Source organism: Trachinotus anak, unplaced genomic scaffold (assembly GCF_046630095.1).
Source record: "Trachinotus anak isolate AG129_WGS33_773 ecotype Australia unplaced genomic scaffold, CSIRO_AGI_Tana_v1 ptg000014l, whole genome shotgun sequence".
NCBI lineage: Eukaryota > Metazoa > Chordata > Actinopteri > Carangiformes > Carangidae > Trachinotus > Trachinotus anak.
The window spans coordinates 606,511-622,717 of NW_027273865.1; the positions used below are offsets into that span (position 1 = coordinate 606,511).

Consider the following 16,207-nt stretch of genomic DNA (forward strand, 5'->3'; position numbering starts at 1 on the left):
AACAGTATTGGGGACCACCGAACTACATGTAAATAAACTAGTAGTTTAACTACATTTTACAGTAACTTGCTGGTAGTTCAACTACATCCATATGTACATAGTGATCAGAGATGGACAGAGTACTCGACCCCAGTACTTGAGTAAGAGTACAAATACTACCGGTCAAAATTTACTCCGTTACAAGTAAAAGTAGCTCAGTCTAAATGTTACTCGAGTAAGAGTAAAAAAGTACTTGCTTTTAAAGGTACTTAAGTATCCAAAAGTACATGCTTTTAAATTTACTTTAAGTAAGAGTAAGAGTAAGAGTAAACTTATTATTTTTCACATCAATGAATTACTATAATTTTTTCTAAATGAATTTAAGGACCTTTTAACTCTTGTTTCTGAGAATTAACTCTTTGAAACCACCTGCACTGATGTGCTTGCTTTTAGAACCACAAAGTTATATAAAGCCTGCAGAAACACCTATAAGAACAAATAAAATGAATGGGATCATAAGAGGACAGCAGCTGTTGCAGATGCAGTGTTTATTAACAATCATTAAAACTGTAACCAAATGAACCTGCACCGTCCAACTAACTCTCTATCATTTAGCTAAGTTGGGAACTGGAACCCCCTCAAAGACCAGTGTTGTCCCCAGACCACTGGTTGAGAACCACTGCTTTACAAAAAATTACATCTCTGCTTTCAATAACTCAATGTTGAAGTCACTTGACTTTCCAGGAAGGACATGTACCAGTACAATATAGGAGCACAACAAACTCTGTCTCCCCATGTCTGTCTTGTCTTGTCTCTTGTCTCTATTATCCGCTTTTACGTAGATCCCAGTGGAGAGCGTGCACTGTGATAGGTTTCATTCTTTGACAAACACAGCTTGTGTCCAATAGTATTTTAGAAAAAAAAAAAAAAAAAAAAAAGAGCAGACCTGAAAGTAACGAGTACTTTTCAGCCTTCCTAGAAATTTACTCGAGTAAAAGTAAAAATATTTGTCTTAGAAATGTATTCAAGTAAGAGTAATAAGTACCAAAGAAATCTAATACTCAAGTAAAGTACAAATCCTCTGGATATGTACTTAAGTACAGTACTCAAGTAAATTTACTCCGTTACTGTCCACCACTGATAGTGATTCAGAATCAGAGTCAGAATCAGTTTTATTGCCAAGTATGTTTTCACATACAAGGAATTTTTTCTGGTGATTGGTGCAATTGATCAGCAACAGTGGGGCTCTCTAGCCTTGTTGATGAGGCTAATAGCAGATGGGAAGAAGCTATTTTTGTGGCGAGAGGTTTTGGTCCTGAAGGACCGCAGCCTCCTGCCGGAGGGGAGTGTCTCAAAGAGTTTGTGTCCAGGGTGGGAGGAGTCAGCTACAATCTTCCCTGCACGCCTCAGAGTCCTTGAGGCGTACAGGTCCTGGAGGGACGGAAGATTGCAGCCAATCACCTTCTCAGCAGAGTGGATGATACGCTGCAGTCTGTTATTGTCCCTCTCCGTGGCAGCAGCGTACCAGATGGTGATGGAGGAGGTGAGGATGGACTCAATGATGGAGGTGTAGAAGTTCACCATCATAGTCCTTGGCAGGTTGAACTTCTTCAACTGCCTCAGGAAATACATCCTCTGCTGAGCTTTTTTGATGAGGGAGCTGATGTTTAGCTCCCATTTGAGATCCTGTGTGATGGTGGTTCCCAAGAAGCGAAAATGCTCCACGGTAGCCACGGGGGAGTCGCACAGGGTGATGGGGGTGGGTGGGGCTGGGCTCTTCCTGAAGTCCACTATCATTTCCACTGTCTTCAGAGCGTTTAGCTCTAGGTTGTTCTGCCTGCACCAGGTCACCAGACGCTCAGTCTCCCACCTGTAGGCAGACTCATCGCCATCAGAGATGAGTCCAATGAGAGTGGTGTCGTCTGCAAACTTCAGGAGCTTGACAGACTGATGGCTGGAGGTGCAGGTGTTGGTGTACAGGGAGAAGAGCAGAGGAGAAAGAACGCAGCCTTGTGGGGATCCAGTGCTGATGGTCTGGGAGTCAGACACGTGCCTTCCTAGCTTCACGTGCTGCCTCCTGTCAGACAGGAAGTCGGTGATCCACCTGCAGGTGGAGTCAGGCACGCTCAGCTGGGAGAGCTTGTCCTACAGCAGAGCCGGGATGATGGTGTTGAAGGCAGAGCTGAAGTCCACAAACAGGATCCTGGCATAGGTCCCTGAGGAGTCCAGGTGCTGGAGGATGAAGTGGAGAGCCATGTTGACGGCGTCATCTACAGACCTGTTGGCTCTGTAGGCGAACTGCAGGGGGTCCAGGAGTGGGTCAGTGATGGATTTGAGGTGGGACAGGACAAGGCGCTCCAATGATTTCATGACCACAGAGGTCAGGGCAATGGGTCTGTAGTCATTTAGTCCTGTGGGCCTTGGTTTTTTGGGGACAGGGATGATGGTGGAGGATTTGAAGCAGGCTGGCACGTGGCAGGTCTCCAGTGAGGTGTTGAAGATGTCTGTGAACACTGGAGACAGCTGATCAGCACAGTGCTTCAGGGATGATGGAGAGACAGAGTCAGGACCGGCTGCTTTGTGGGGGTTCTGCTTCTTAAAAAGCCTGTTGACATCTCTCTCCAGGATAGAGAGAGACGTTCCTTTGGTAGGGGAGGAGGGGGGTTCTGATGTGGCTCTGATGTGGAGGTTAGTGTCAGGCTTGTCCCACTGTCTTTCAAAGCGGCAGTAGAACTCATTCAGATCGTTGGCCAGATGGAAGTCATTAATGGAGTGGGGGGGTTTAGGTTTGTAGTTTGTGATCTTTCTGAGCCCTTTCCAGACAGAAGCAGAGTCATTGGCTGAGAACTGGAGCTGAAGTTTCTCAGAGTACAGACGTTTAGCTTCTCTCACCGCTTTGCTAAACCTGTACTTGGACTCTTTAAACTTGTCCCTGTCCCCACTCCTGAAAGCTTCCTCCTTTTGCCTCCTGAGCTGACTGAGCTTAGCTGTGAACCAGGGTTTGTCATTGTTATAACTCACCCTGGTGCATGATGGGATACAGCAGTCCTCACAGAAGCTGATGTATGACGTCACAGCCTCTGTGAACTCATCCAGACTGTTGGAAGCAGTCCTGAACACCTCCCAGTTAGTGCAGTCCAAACATGCTGCAGATCCTCTATGGCTTCACTGCTCCACTGCTTTGATGTCCTCGCAACAGGTTTACACAGTTTTAGTTTCTGCCTGTATGTGGGAATCAGGTGGACCATCACATGGTCAGAGCGGCCCAGTGCAGCCCGGGGGACGGCGTGATAAGCACCACTGATTGTGGTGTAACAGTGGTCCAGAGTGTTCCCCTCTCTGGTCGGGCAATTAACAAACTGTCTGTATTTGGGCAGTTCATGACTGAGGTCACCTTTGTTAAAGTCACCAAGGACAATAACTAAGGTTGGTCCGCTCCACACACAGTATCTGCTGTGGCCTGTGGTGGGATGGAAACACCGACCAGGATGATTGAGGTGAACTCACGGGGGGAGTAGAAGGGCCTGCAGTTTATGATGAAAGTCTCCAGGTCAGGAGAACAGTGCTGCAGGATCACTGTCACGTCTTTGCACCAGCCGCTGTTTGCATAAAAGCAGATTCCTCCACCTTTGGTTTTGCCGGACAGCTCTGTGTCTGGATCCGCTCTGAAGAGCTGGAAGCCGGCCAGCTCCAGCGCAGAGTCCGGATCGATCCACACAGCCACGTCTCTGTGAAGCACAGGACGGAAGATGAAGAAAAGTCTCTGTTCTTCTGCACCAGTAGCTGAAGTTCATCCAGTTTGTTGGGCAGTGAACGCACCTTGGAGAGAAAGATACCTGGGAGCGGTGTGCGGAGTGCGCGCCGGCGGAGACGCGCATGCGCACCGGCACGTTTTCCTCTCCTCCGGCGTTTCACTGCGAGAGCAACGGTCAGTGACCTCTGACCAAAATGTCCAATAATTCCACAGGTGAGTCGAGAAAGGTGGAAAAAAATCCTCTGGAGTTGTTTCTCTGATGTTAATGAGCTCTTCTCTGGTGAAAGAGCTCCGGAAACCAAGGCAGAAAACTGAATTTACAAAGAAAATAAGGCGAAAAAATGCGCACCAAAACACCGAGGCAGCCATCCGCGGCGCCATGGCAACCATTCAAGCAGGTAAATTACTTTTATGCCATTTTTGTCTAGTTAACTACTGAAAGTGCAAACAATTTTTGGTCATCAACAGAGAGGAGCGATTTTTTATTTTTATTTTTTACCCTTGCCTCTCTAGTGGAATTGAACCCCCTTCGACCAGCCCTGACCACTCTGGAAGCAGCCCAGGCAATGCATTTGTCAGGCAGTCACCTCCACACACTTGACCTTTGCATAGCGAATGTACAAAGGGTGACTGCTCAGTGCTCACACAGCAACAACATCATCATGGATAAACCTCCTGAATTTCAGCCTGAGGATGAATCATCATGGCCATACTTAAGTGTTTCCAAAACCAAAGCTGACATTCCAACATTTCCCATGAATGGTGGAATATTTTTTGTTTGTTTGTTTTTTGGTTCATCTGTCCTTCAAGATGCAAGAAAAAAGTCCACTTACCTTCGTATGGCACTTTGAAACACCATGACCTGGATGACTGAGAATCTTCACAGACACACTGTCCTCTGGAGGTCATAGTTTCTCATTACAGCCTTGTCCATTTAATTAATAATTATAATAATACAATAATAACCAATGGTGGAATGAAGCAGTAAATAAAGTAAAATAAAATAAATCAAATAAGAATGGGGTAATAACTTAAATATTTTAAATAATGCTGATTTTTGATATTTTGAAAGTATTCAAAAGTGTAAATTAAATGGAAATACTCAAGTACAGTACCAGTACCTGAAAACTGTACTTAATTACAGTGCCTGTATTAACATACAGTACTTCATTTGTTTCCACCCCTGCCATTTCCATAAAAAAAACAAACAACGATAAAGCACTTTTCCTCCAACAAGAGTCGTTATCTCATCAACAGTTAACAAAAGACAATGACAACAAGAGGAGGACATTGATTACCTCTTCTTTAAATCATCATCAGCTCTTATCTTTATATTCTGCTGGCTGGTTTCAACATATTATGCACACACACACACACACACACACACACACACACACAGGGATAAGTGAAAGGGTGACCTTTACCCTGTGACTCAGTTAATCATTCAGCTCTGGCAACCTGAAGGTCAAGGAGATAAAACTTATAACAGTCACAACTCAGAGAAGACTCCTCCATCACTGGTGTGGCAACATGGCTCCTAAACCGCACGAGGGTACATCCAGGGACACGAGCTACGAGGACCAGAGCACTGGACTCATGGCGAGGATCTGGAAATTCAACCCCAGGGAAGTTTTCACCTGGTGAGTGGACAGAGGAGATGAGAGGACTGTGTGTCTGGAGCCCAGGTCTCTCAGCATGGTCAGCAGTCTTATGTTACTGATATTGAAGGCACTCTTTGTAAGGGATTTATAATTGCTGGTTAATAAGGCATTGAGTTATAGTTTACAGATCAGTTATGAGCCATTGTTAAGAACAACTTCTGGTTTCCCAAGTTGTGGAAAATCGTCCTTCAGCTCAACAGTTTTTTAACTCTTAAATTCATAAGTGAGACCTCTCCAAATGGACTACAGAACAGCTGGAACACAATGCATTTATAATCTGATCATTAACATTTATAACTGCAGACTTGATGGATTATTGCAGAACTATTAACGCTTATATGTGACTTTTGCTGTGGGCTTACTAACAATAAGTGTAGATTTGAGATTTGAGGTCAGAGCAGTCTCTCTAAGAAAGGAGGATTTTCAACAACCTGGCAACCCAAAAGTTGTTCTTATTAATGGCTTATTACTCATCTATAAAGCATTAGTAAACAATTTGTCATCTGTGAATAAAGCCATCAATTACACCTTTTATAAAAAGGAGCCTTGTCAGAAAGTGGAATCAATATGATAATTATATTTTAGTAAAATTACTGATTTGAAAATCTATTTGTACTAAAATGCAGACCAAAATGTATTTTTTAGAAAAGGTAACACTTCTGGATGTGATTTTTCTGCTGTGATTGGATAAAGATGATGGGGTTAAGGTTCTGTAGTTTGAAGAACTAAATGACAAAGTAAGCAGCACAAATGAAGTAAAGACAGATTTTAATGATCTGCCTCATTCAGGGAAGAGCAGGGTGAGTTGAGCCAGTTTTTACCTGAAGTGTCTTCAATGTGAGGGCATGACAGTAAAGTCTCCAACTAAAATAAAACGTATGTCATCCAGCAGTTTAGAGCTAATGCCAGGCTAACAGTATAGCCTCATGTTGTAACTTTCTAAAGCACTATATATGTGAGATTTTTTCAAACTTGTCTGTAATTGTTCAAACACAAGAATCACAACTCCTTGAACATGAAAAAATGTCTTTGTGCTGCTGAAGTTTTGTAAACTTAAACGTGCTTATCACCTCTTCCATGGACCTGTCTTCATCACAGGGTGAGTAAATTTGATGTGTCTTGAAAAGTGTGTGGTCACATGACCAAATTTGTCTATGGTTGCCTAGAAACAAGGGGTGGCTTAACTTCCCCACAGGCTCAAATCACTCCACGCTCCCCCAATGGCTTGTCACTACACAGCGTACATTACCTCCAGTGTTGCTGATGACATTAATGGTGATAAACTATATTTCCTGAACATGAAGAAAAATATATGGAAAGGACAGATAACAAAGGTCAAATATAAAAATGAGTTCAGTAATTATTCATCATCAGTTCACAGGGAAATATGCAAGAAATATTATATTTATTCATTTATTTATTTTTAATTACAATAAATTGTTACATATTAAACCAGTAGCTTACCTTTTTGGCTTGTAACAACTTACAGTGTCCAGTTCAGGCCCCTTGTCATGTTTTAAGCAGCTGAAGAGAATCCCCCTTCACCTCCCAGATATTTTCATTTAAATACATATTTGAGATCCAAAAATGCTAAATTGTGCATCATTTTGTTTAGAAAAAAAGGAAAGGATCCACACCAAACAAGACCAAACAAGATGGATTGTGTTTTAGGTGTTTTGTTTTTTTTTACCAGCATTTCAGTAACCTGTTTCCTGTCCATATGCTAAGATAACATAACCCAATGCTGGCTGTAGCTTCATAGCTTCATATTTACTGCATAGACATGAGAAGGGTATCCATATGAACATCTAACTCTTGGTAACAAAAAGCACATTTTCCAAAATGTCAAACCTCTAAGCTCACAGTCACCACTGATGTTTTCTCAAGGATATTAGAAGGTAACCCTCTCTTCTCTTTCAGGCAGCTGGCCAAGACGTTAGCCATGGGCCAGGGCCTGGCTGGGCTCATCTGTGGGACGGCCATTGCCTCCCAGTACCTGGCCACAAACTTCCATGTGAACACACCCATGCTGCAGAGCTTCTTGAACTACATCCTGCTTTGTGTCACCTACACCACCACGCTGCTGTGCAGAACAGGTAACACCACCGCTCAGGGTAACACAGGAGTCATCACTGTTAAATGATGGCACTATTACTAACTGATTCATGTTCTATGCTAAATGTCTGGCTATAAACTACAGTTTGATATAAACAGGAATCAGTAACTAACTGTAATTAAGTACCCATTAAAGTTGACTGAGCAGTGATGCAGCGGTGTCAAACTGTCCTCAGGCTTGATGGTGAAACAAACTTATGTCAATACTGAAGTTCAGGGGTGTTCCCCTTTAAAACGTAGGGGATGGCAATATTTTACAGATTCTGAAGAGCCGATGGTGGAAGTACCTTCTGCTGGGGCTGGTGGATGTGGAAGCCAACTACGCTGTGGTTAAAGCATACCAGTACACCACCCTCACCAGTGTACAGGTGGGTATAGGCTGTGTTTGTGTGGGTTTCATGGTTGGAGTTTATGTGATGAAAACAGAGCCTGTAGTTATCAAACTCAGACTCAGCCAACTTGATCTCTTTCAGGTTGCTGTTCCACAGTCTAGGAGCTCTGACTGTGAAGGCCCTGTCCCCTTTGTTTTTAGTCTTGACTTTATGAAGCTGCATTTGTGGACCTCAGGGAGCAGGTTGGCACGTATGGGGTTAAAAGGTCATGAAATGAAGGCATGGATAACAGTGTCCAGGTTTATGGCAGACAGGAAAAGCTTGATCTTTGAGATTGTTTAAGTCTACAGAAACAGGATGACACAATTGAATTCATTGACGGTTGAGACTGAGGATGCGGTCAAATAAAACACTGAGACTGCGACGCTGTGAGTGATGTGGTGGGACTAAGAACCAAGTTTCATTTGGGTTAGCTGCATCCGCACTGCTTAAGAGGATTTCGGTTCTTTTTGTGGGTTTAATTAAAAAATAATAATAATAACAGGCAGTTTAAAAGGGAGAGCATCTCATTAAAATTGTTAAGGTCACAGCAAAACCATATTTCATTCACATAAAGCTGGAAACTATTGGTGTGTACTCTAAAAGGGTGTCCTAGAGGTGGCAAATAAAAAAACAAACTAATTGATTGAAGCAGTGGTTCACCAGCAACTCCCATTTTCTGCAAGGTAAAATTACTATTTTTGTCAATGGAGTCTGGTGGCTTTGAACAGAGCATTTTAACAGCTGTCTGTGGTTGAACACCACCCTCACCTTACTCTTTAACAAAAATGTCTGTCTCTGTAGACAGTCTCTGTAGACAGACCTGTCCATAATGTTCTTGACACTCATGATAACAATCTGAACCTGTTACTGACAAAAACAAGTACTTTTAGTGATCTTACGTTTGATAACATTGCAGCAGCTGTTTCGTGGCTCCAGGTATACCATTCTTGTTCAATAGTCGACCAGCTGAGAAGGTTTTTTTTCTGTCAATCATTTACATGCAAAAACGTGGGAAAATAAGTTGCAAGTTAAAAAATTCTGGAGTTATCCTCTAACCTTGTGTGCAACTCACATTATTTATGTATTAAGTTGCATAAAATGTTGATCCAATTCTGTTCCGAAAATATGATGAATAATACAGTGTCTTTTCTGTGTCTTTTGTGGCACTGAATTGTTTTAATATATGATTACAGTACACTATGAAAGTGCTCATAATGCCAATAAGTTGATTGAATTCTACTTACAAATCTATAAAGAATTGTAAGCCCTGATCATTGTAGAGGTTCCCCAACATCAGGATGTTCATATACAGCCACTGTAGCAGCATGATGAGGATTTACCAACACATAAATCAGAGTTATGCTACATTGCTCTTTGGCACTATTCATTGAGTTTTGGTTCAGAATGAACTGTGTGTTTTTTGGATTATTTGATATTTGTGTTTACGTCTAAATGTGTCTCTGGTTGTGATCCTGTCTCCAGCTGCTGGACTGCTTTGTGGTCCCAGTCCTAATGATCCTGTCCTGGTGGGTTTTGAAGACGCGATACAGGCCGGTCCACTATGTAGCAGTCTGTATCTGTCTCCTTGGGGTGGGGGCCATGGTGGGGGCTGATCTGCTGGCTGGACGAGACCAGGGCTCCAGTAAGAACTTCCTCTAAGTGTTTACTCGTTCATTAATGCCCCAGGCAATAATTCTGTGATCAGGCCTGCATTTATCAGATCTATCAGACATTTAAAGTTGAAAATTCAAGTGAAAGATTAAAGTAAAATTTCACCTTCACCCCTGATCACAGACTTGAAGTAGAGGGCCTGTTTTTATTGGGCTTCTTAGAATCACACTCAGGAATGCTAAGTTTGAGCAATAAGATCTATTTATCAAATGACTTTCTCCTACTAATAGTACTAACAGTCAAGAGAGTAAAAGTCACCTTCAAGAACAAAAAATTTCACTTGTAGCAGTGCGATAAATTCGGGCCCATTGTTGGGGAGCACAACTGTTTATGTGAAAAATTTAGTATAAAGTTTTCAAGATAGATAGATAGATAGATAGATGTGGGGGTGTAGGGTTAGAAAGAAGTGAACTCACCAGACCTCTGTAGGCTGCAGGCTACAGGCTACATTAGCCACTAAAAGCATAGAACACCTAAATCTCTGACCGAGCTGTGGGCAGTCAAGTTGCACTGTGGGTAATGATGGCATCAGGTTTTGACAAAGGACAAGAATGGGTGGAATAAATGGGATGATATCTGAGTTTGGGCTGCATTGATTTTGAGAGAACTGAGGTGGAGAATAAAAGTTGTTTATCATAACTCCTATCCTCAATCCACAGGTGCAAATTAGAATAAATAAATAACTTGTCAGTCGCTTTTATGATCCCTGATGTGCTGCTGGTAGATATCTGGATTTCTGTTTGTTTCTATTGTGTCTGTATTTTCTTACAGTTTGATCCCTCTCTCCATATATTTCCTGCTTGTTCATGGCATAGGTTACATGCCAATCAGTGTTAATCTGACAGTGTTTATCTTTCTCTCTTCTGCTCAGCCTCAAACATCTTGTTAGGTGATGCCTTGGTGCTGCTCAGTGCTACGCTGTACGCCGTGTCTAATGTGTGTCAGGAATACACAGTGAAGAACCTGAGCAGGGTGGAGTTCCTGGGCATGATCGGCCTGTTCGGCACAGTCATCAGCACCATGCAGATGTAAGTGTGTGTGTGGGTGTGTCTGTCTCAGGGCTCATTCGACATGATTGGTTAATCTGGTGTCTGGTTTTCTTGTTCTTCATTATGCAGGGTGATCCTGGAACGTAATGAAGTTGCTAACATTCAGTGGAGCTGGCAAATCGGTCAGTACTCGTGTTACATTTTTGCAGACAAAACTAAGGCTAGATTAGATGGTTCATTTCCTGGTTCATTTCACTGATTTTGTCACACATTGACTGGTGGATAATGATAGATACAAATATAAGTCTTTTTTTGTAGCCTGAGCTTTACTTCTGACTACACTGAAAACTTGATCATCTGTTTCTCTTGTTGTAAAAAACAGAGTGAAGGAGCAGCAGATAATTGATGACCTCTGTTGTATACTACAGTTTAATTTTGCTATGAGGTTGTCTTCGCCAGTGTTGGGGAAATCTTCCCCAAGATATACTGAAGTGATTACTTATTAGTTTCCTAAAACCATCTCACAACAATTTTAAGCAAAGAAACATACTCACCACCAAGTCCTGTCTTTTTGCAGGACAAAAAAACAAAAACAGACCAACATTCAGCAGAAAACTATTTATTTTGGAACTGTGTTGCACATTGTACCTGGTTTGAGAACAGGACTTTTCAGAGGCCACCAACGAAACAGCTCCACTGCCTGAAGTAACTACTCAGGATAGTACCTACAAAAACACAGGTCCAGGGGCTAAGGAAGTCAGGAGGTCCCCTCTTGTTTAAAGGTTATAGACCTCAGTTAAAAGGTAAAATAGGCATGCTGCCTTTGGCATTTGAATTGTTACTATGAAATAACAATGGGCGTTTCTCTTCTCAGGGCTCCTGTTCGCTGCCTTTGCCTTGTGTATGTATGCTCTGTACAGCTGTATGCCCATAGTGATGAAGCTGAGCAGCGCCACCTCCGTCAACCTCTCCCTGCTCACCGCTGACCTCTTCAGCCTCTTCTGTGGGGTCTTCCTATTTCAGTACAATGTGAGCACACACACATAGACACATACACACAAACACACCACAAACCCCATGTAAACCAATCAATGAATGCCTCCTCTTAAGAAGTAATATGTGCGTATATCTTGATATATCCCGATATATCTTATTGGCCTGTGCCATTGTTTTCCAAAACTATTAGAAACACACCAGTGAGCCACACCGTTGACATGTTCCTTCATTAACATGGACACACACACACCTATTTTAATATTTTCAGCTGCTTTTTTGTTTTAAGAGGAAATGGATGTACTGGTATATAATTCTGACCTGAAGCAATGGCCTTAGGGCTCAGTGCCACAGACAGGCAGTGTAAGGTGAAGAGTACTGAGGGACAAACTAACACATTGGTGGTTTTGGCCTTTTTGTAGCAGTTGTTGGCTGTAAGTAAAATATAGAATATCACCAGATTTATCTTTAAGGACAATGTCTCAGGTTCCTTCAGGTTCCTCTCTCTAGCATACACACTTGTAGTGCCTCATCCCACCCAGTCCCTGGGTCACAGTGACCTGCTGAATGTTAAAGTGACATAGCAGCGTTAATGAATAATAATAAGGGTTAAAGTGTAAACTCAGTGTCATGTGTTTTTTGCATGACTAACAGATTTACAGTTTATGAACTTGTGGGTCCTATAGGTTCTTTAAACGACTTTCACTGCGCTGAATCTGAAAGTCACTCATGCAGTACTGACAGATTACAGAGCCCCTCCAGACATATGAAAATACTCTGCTTTAAATAATCATTTCCTCCTGTTATGGTTTTTTTTTTTAAAGTTTATTTAACAGGTTAAAATTCTTAAAATAGCATCTCCTTCTCTCTACCTGATTGAGAAATTCAGAATCTATAAATAAAGATTGAAAATAAAGATTGTTCAAAAGTTATTTACTGGGCACAAGATGTCTCCTACTTCACTGAAGAGTCAAATCTCAGTGTATGTGACCTTAAGATTTTAAGTTTCCACATCACTCTTTGTGAAAGCTGCATACTTGACCATGATTGGCTCCAAACTGGCTGTGATGTCATAAATCATACAGGTGAGTCCAGGTGTTAAACAGAGATTTAAAGCGAGCTCAGAGGAACTTCCCCTCCTCAAACAGTGAAATATTCAAAGGAAGTAACAATGAGCAGAACACATCTGGATTTGGGTTGAACTGCTGTAATCAATATTTTTATGCAAACTATTTACAAAATGACATCATGAAAACAATGTGACAATACTGAAGAATGACCCCCTGAATCTAAGGTTGTTTTTGTGCCCATATTTTACTGTTTAAATCTGACTTAAGTGCATAAAGTACATGAAGTAGTTAAAATTCCCTCTCCACCCTGCCTCAGTTCTCTGCACTCTACGTGGTCTCACTGGTGGTCATCCTCATCGGTTTCATCACCTTCAACGCTGTGCCAACACCCGCTGACCCTGCAGACCCCACCCCCTCCTCCTCCTCTGCCATCTGCGAGGAAGGATGTGACCACGACCCTGTGGCCTCTCAGAATGAGATCACCGAGCAGGAAGTGGCCGTGACGATCCCCACTGAGGAGGAAGAGGATGATGTAGAGGAGGAGCAGCAGGGGGTTGGAGAGAGGAAGGAGGGCCGGGAGGAAGATGAGAGGAGGAAGAAGAGAGCTTCAGGGCCATCACAGAGGCTCACAGGAGAGAGTGATGATGTTGTTGCTGTTGGACGCAGCACTAAAATGTGAACAACAGCACAACAACCTGTCAATTTGTCATATATATATATTTTTAAAAACATTTATTTATTGAGTTATTAAGTTTTGTTTGTATACAATAGCATAGAGTACATACAGGAATCCACAATACAGATATGATGAGAAAAATGAGTGAAATAAAAGAGCAAATACAAACTAAAACAGTGGTACACATCTCTTCCTTCAAATGTTTAAAGATACTCTTATTGTTATGTTGTTATTGTATCAAGTCCTCCAAGTTGTGTTTTTAATATATTTCATACAGCAGCCTGGCTGTATGATTTTCCTCTGGGTGTTTCACAAAACACGGCACACAACATGTTTTACTCAAATGCCAGAAAACAAAATAATAATTATATGATCATAAATAAACATAATAAGTATCTGCTCTCCGCTGCCTCTGCTACAAATGTGAGAAATAAATTACAATCAGCAAAATTTGCAAAACAGTACATCTTTATTGTGCAAAAATATAATGTAGAACCACAACAAACCAGTTTACACTCTTCAATATTGGCACTGACTTAGAAAATAACAGGTGTGAGCATTTTCTGATCTGGTGGATGCACGTGATCATTACAAAAGTTACATGTGAGTTTTCAAATCTGACACCTCCATGGTTTAGGTTTTGGTTAAAGGGAGCAGACGGTGACTGTTGGAGATGGGAGGTGAACCGCGGTCTCCACGGTCACTGTCAGATGCTTTGAGCAGCTCGTTACAAAATCAGAGTAGTAGTAGTAGTAATATCAACCGAAAATTTAAAAAAACCCACCACCTTGTACATTACACCCTGCATGTTGTATGACTTTGTTGGTTTTGCAATTTGGTTATTTTTCTTATTCCCATGCATAACTGGCAAATAGGTCACATGGTGTCGTGAGCCAGCTTCCAGCAGGGGCGACTGTGGGTCAGGAGGTAGAGCAGGTCGTCCACTGATCATAATGTCGGTGGTTCAGTCCTCCAGTCCACGTATTTTAGTGGCCTTGGGCAAAAATACTAAACACCAAATTTCCTCTAATGGTTGCTCCATCGGAGTATGAGAGTGTGTGTGAATGAATGAATGTGGCTCACATTGTAAAGCCCTCTGAGTGGTCCATAAGCAGTTTATTTACCATTTAAAACGTAAGACTCTGTCCTGGAGTCTCTGCCCAATCAAGAAATAGTGTGATATATACCCCCAAAAAACAAACAAAATACAATATGTTAATTAGTTAATTAGTGACCTTTAGAGGTGGTGGTGGTTGTTACTGCTGGAGAGGCTGGTCAGGCCAGCTGTTTCCCTCTGTCTCCAGTCTTTGTGCTAAGATAAGCCAATCGGCTGCTGGGAAAATGTTATACTTCTCCTTAATCTTAAAAAAAATCTTAACTCAAAAATTATGTGATTCAAGATCATTTTCAACCAGAGCTGAAAGTTTTTGTAAGAAATATGAAAAGAGAGTGTTAGAGACATCCTGACAGAAGCAGCTCCTCCACCAACATTCACTGAATCACAACACTAGACACCGACATCACGGCTGGGATGAACTGCAACAGTGTCTTCTCACTCTGTCTTTACAGTCTCCTCCTCCTTTGGCTGGACAATCCTGGTTCAAACCTCCTCAGTCTTCTCCTCCTGAGGAGCTCCTCCGGACTCACCTCCTCATCACTGGGCTGGAAACCATGTCGGTGACTTGCAGTCTCTCTCTGCCTGGTTTGTCCTAAAAAAAAGAAAAAAAAAAAAGAAAAATATTAAATTACTAATTACTAAATTTGTGTGTGTTCAGCAGCAACACACCAGCCTCCCTCCATTTGTTGTTTTTTTCCTCTCTTACCTCTTTCATTCAGGCTTTCTCTGATGGCCAGTTCTAACTGCTCTTCCTCTGTCAGTCCTGCGATATAAGATTCTGTATAATCAGACGTATGATCTCTCGTAGAGTCTTCTGCATGCCGTGGCTCTTCTGAGTTTTCTCTCCTAGTCCCCCGGTAGCCTACCCACACATTTACACACATGTAGATAAGAAAAATGCATTACATACAGATTAAGCAAACAGTAAGCAATGATGGATGCCCTTGCATGCTTCTCATTTCTTTGTAGTGTGGCAAAAAACCAAAAACCAACCTGGCAGACTTGTCTTAAAATATGTCCAGGATCGGGGGGTTCTTGTGTATTACTGGATAATTCTGCCTCCCTGAGACTCTAATCATTATCCAAATTAAATAAACTGTTAACGAAGAAACATGTTCTTGTTGAAGTGGTCAGAAATTTACAACTTATGATACGGGAACACAAGAAAACATGCCTTTGTTTGCAAAGTCAAAAAATGTTGGGAATTTGAGCGCATACTAATGAAATATCTAATGTACAGATATCCTTTTTTTAAATGTACCAGTAAAAAACTTACAAATGTGTTTGCAATAATGAAAACTAGAATTACACAGTTGTATGCCTCCAACAACTGGCCAAGCTGCAGGAAATATGGTCACAATCTCCCCTTCCTACAGGCTGAATAATAAGTGTTTCTGCAGAACATTATGATGTCAGAGCGAAGATCACCTTTGACCATTTGGATATAAAATGTCATTACTTCATCATTTTATCCTATTAGACATTTGTGTTAAACTGTGTTGTTGCGTATAGCTGAGTTCATTAAAAAGGTTCCCCAAAAATCATCCTTGGTGTCCTTCCCATTTTTATTCTGTCACTACAGTCCCCATGTGTAGGATTTAAACGCTCCTGACTTTGCTGCCCCTCAGTGGTAGTAACAAGAAATGCTGCTGTACCTGTGGTACCCGAGGAGCTGTAGTATGACCCTGGCTGTGGATTATTTACATCTGAAGATACAAATTCTGACGGGATAAAAAAAAACACAGCATATCAGTGAATATTTTAACATAAATTCATGCACTAAGACTTGGTGACAGTTTACATTAACA

At 41.8% G+C, this 16,207-nt stretch overlaps 2 protein-coding genes across 7 annotated transcripts in view; one reads left to right on the plus strand and one right to left on the minus strand.

The window, feature by feature from the left end:
• The window catches only part of LOC139632178 (solute carrier family 35 member F2-like), a 16,814-nt gene extending 3,358 nt beyond the window's left edge, over positions 1 to 13,456 (plus strand). The window contains exons 2-9 of one of the 2 annotated variants that reach the window (XM_071496981.1): positions 4,247 to 5,373; positions 7,315 to 7,490; positions 7,750 to 7,877; positions 9,366 to 9,525; positions 10,426 to 10,582; positions 10,673 to 10,725; positions 11,418 to 11,572; positions 12,923 to 13,456. In XM_071496981.1, coding sequence (XP_071353082.1) covers positions 5,264 to 5,373; positions 7,315 to 7,490; positions 7,750 to 7,877; positions 9,366 to 9,525; positions 10,426 to 10,582; positions 10,673 to 10,725; positions 11,418 to 11,572; positions 12,923 to 13,285 — 1,302 coding nt within the window. In that variant the 5' untranslated portion in view covers positions 4,247 to 5,263 and the 3' untranslated portion in view covers positions 13,286 to 13,456. Of the gene's footprint in view, positions 1 to 4,127; positions 5,374 to 7,314; positions 7,491 to 7,749; positions 7,878 to 9,365; positions 9,526 to 10,425; positions 10,583 to 10,672; positions 10,726 to 11,417; positions 11,573 to 12,922 lie in introns of those variants that run through there. The other variant, XM_071496982.1, reaches the window with a different exon arrangement.
• Positions 13,139 to 16,207, minus strand: part of LOC139632180 (rhomboid-related protein 4-like) — a 21,441-nt gene continuing 18,372 nt past the window's right edge. For 3 of the 5 annotated variants that reach the window (XM_071496990.1, XM_071496988.1, XM_071496989.1), the window contains 3 exons: positions 16,055 to 16,120; positions 15,106 to 15,261; positions 13,452 to 14,991 (listed from right to left, as the gene is read on the minus strand). In XM_071496990.1, the coding sequence (XP_071353091.1) occupies positions 14,846 to 14,991; positions 15,106 to 15,261; positions 16,055 to 16,120 (368 nt within the window). In that variant the 3' untranslated portion in view covers positions 13,452 to 14,845. Of the gene's footprint in view, positions 13,275 to 13,330; positions 14,992 to 15,105; positions 15,262 to 16,054; positions 16,121 to 16,207 lie in introns of those variants that run through there. The other 2 variants (XM_071496987.1, XM_071496985.1) reach the window with 2 other exon arrangements.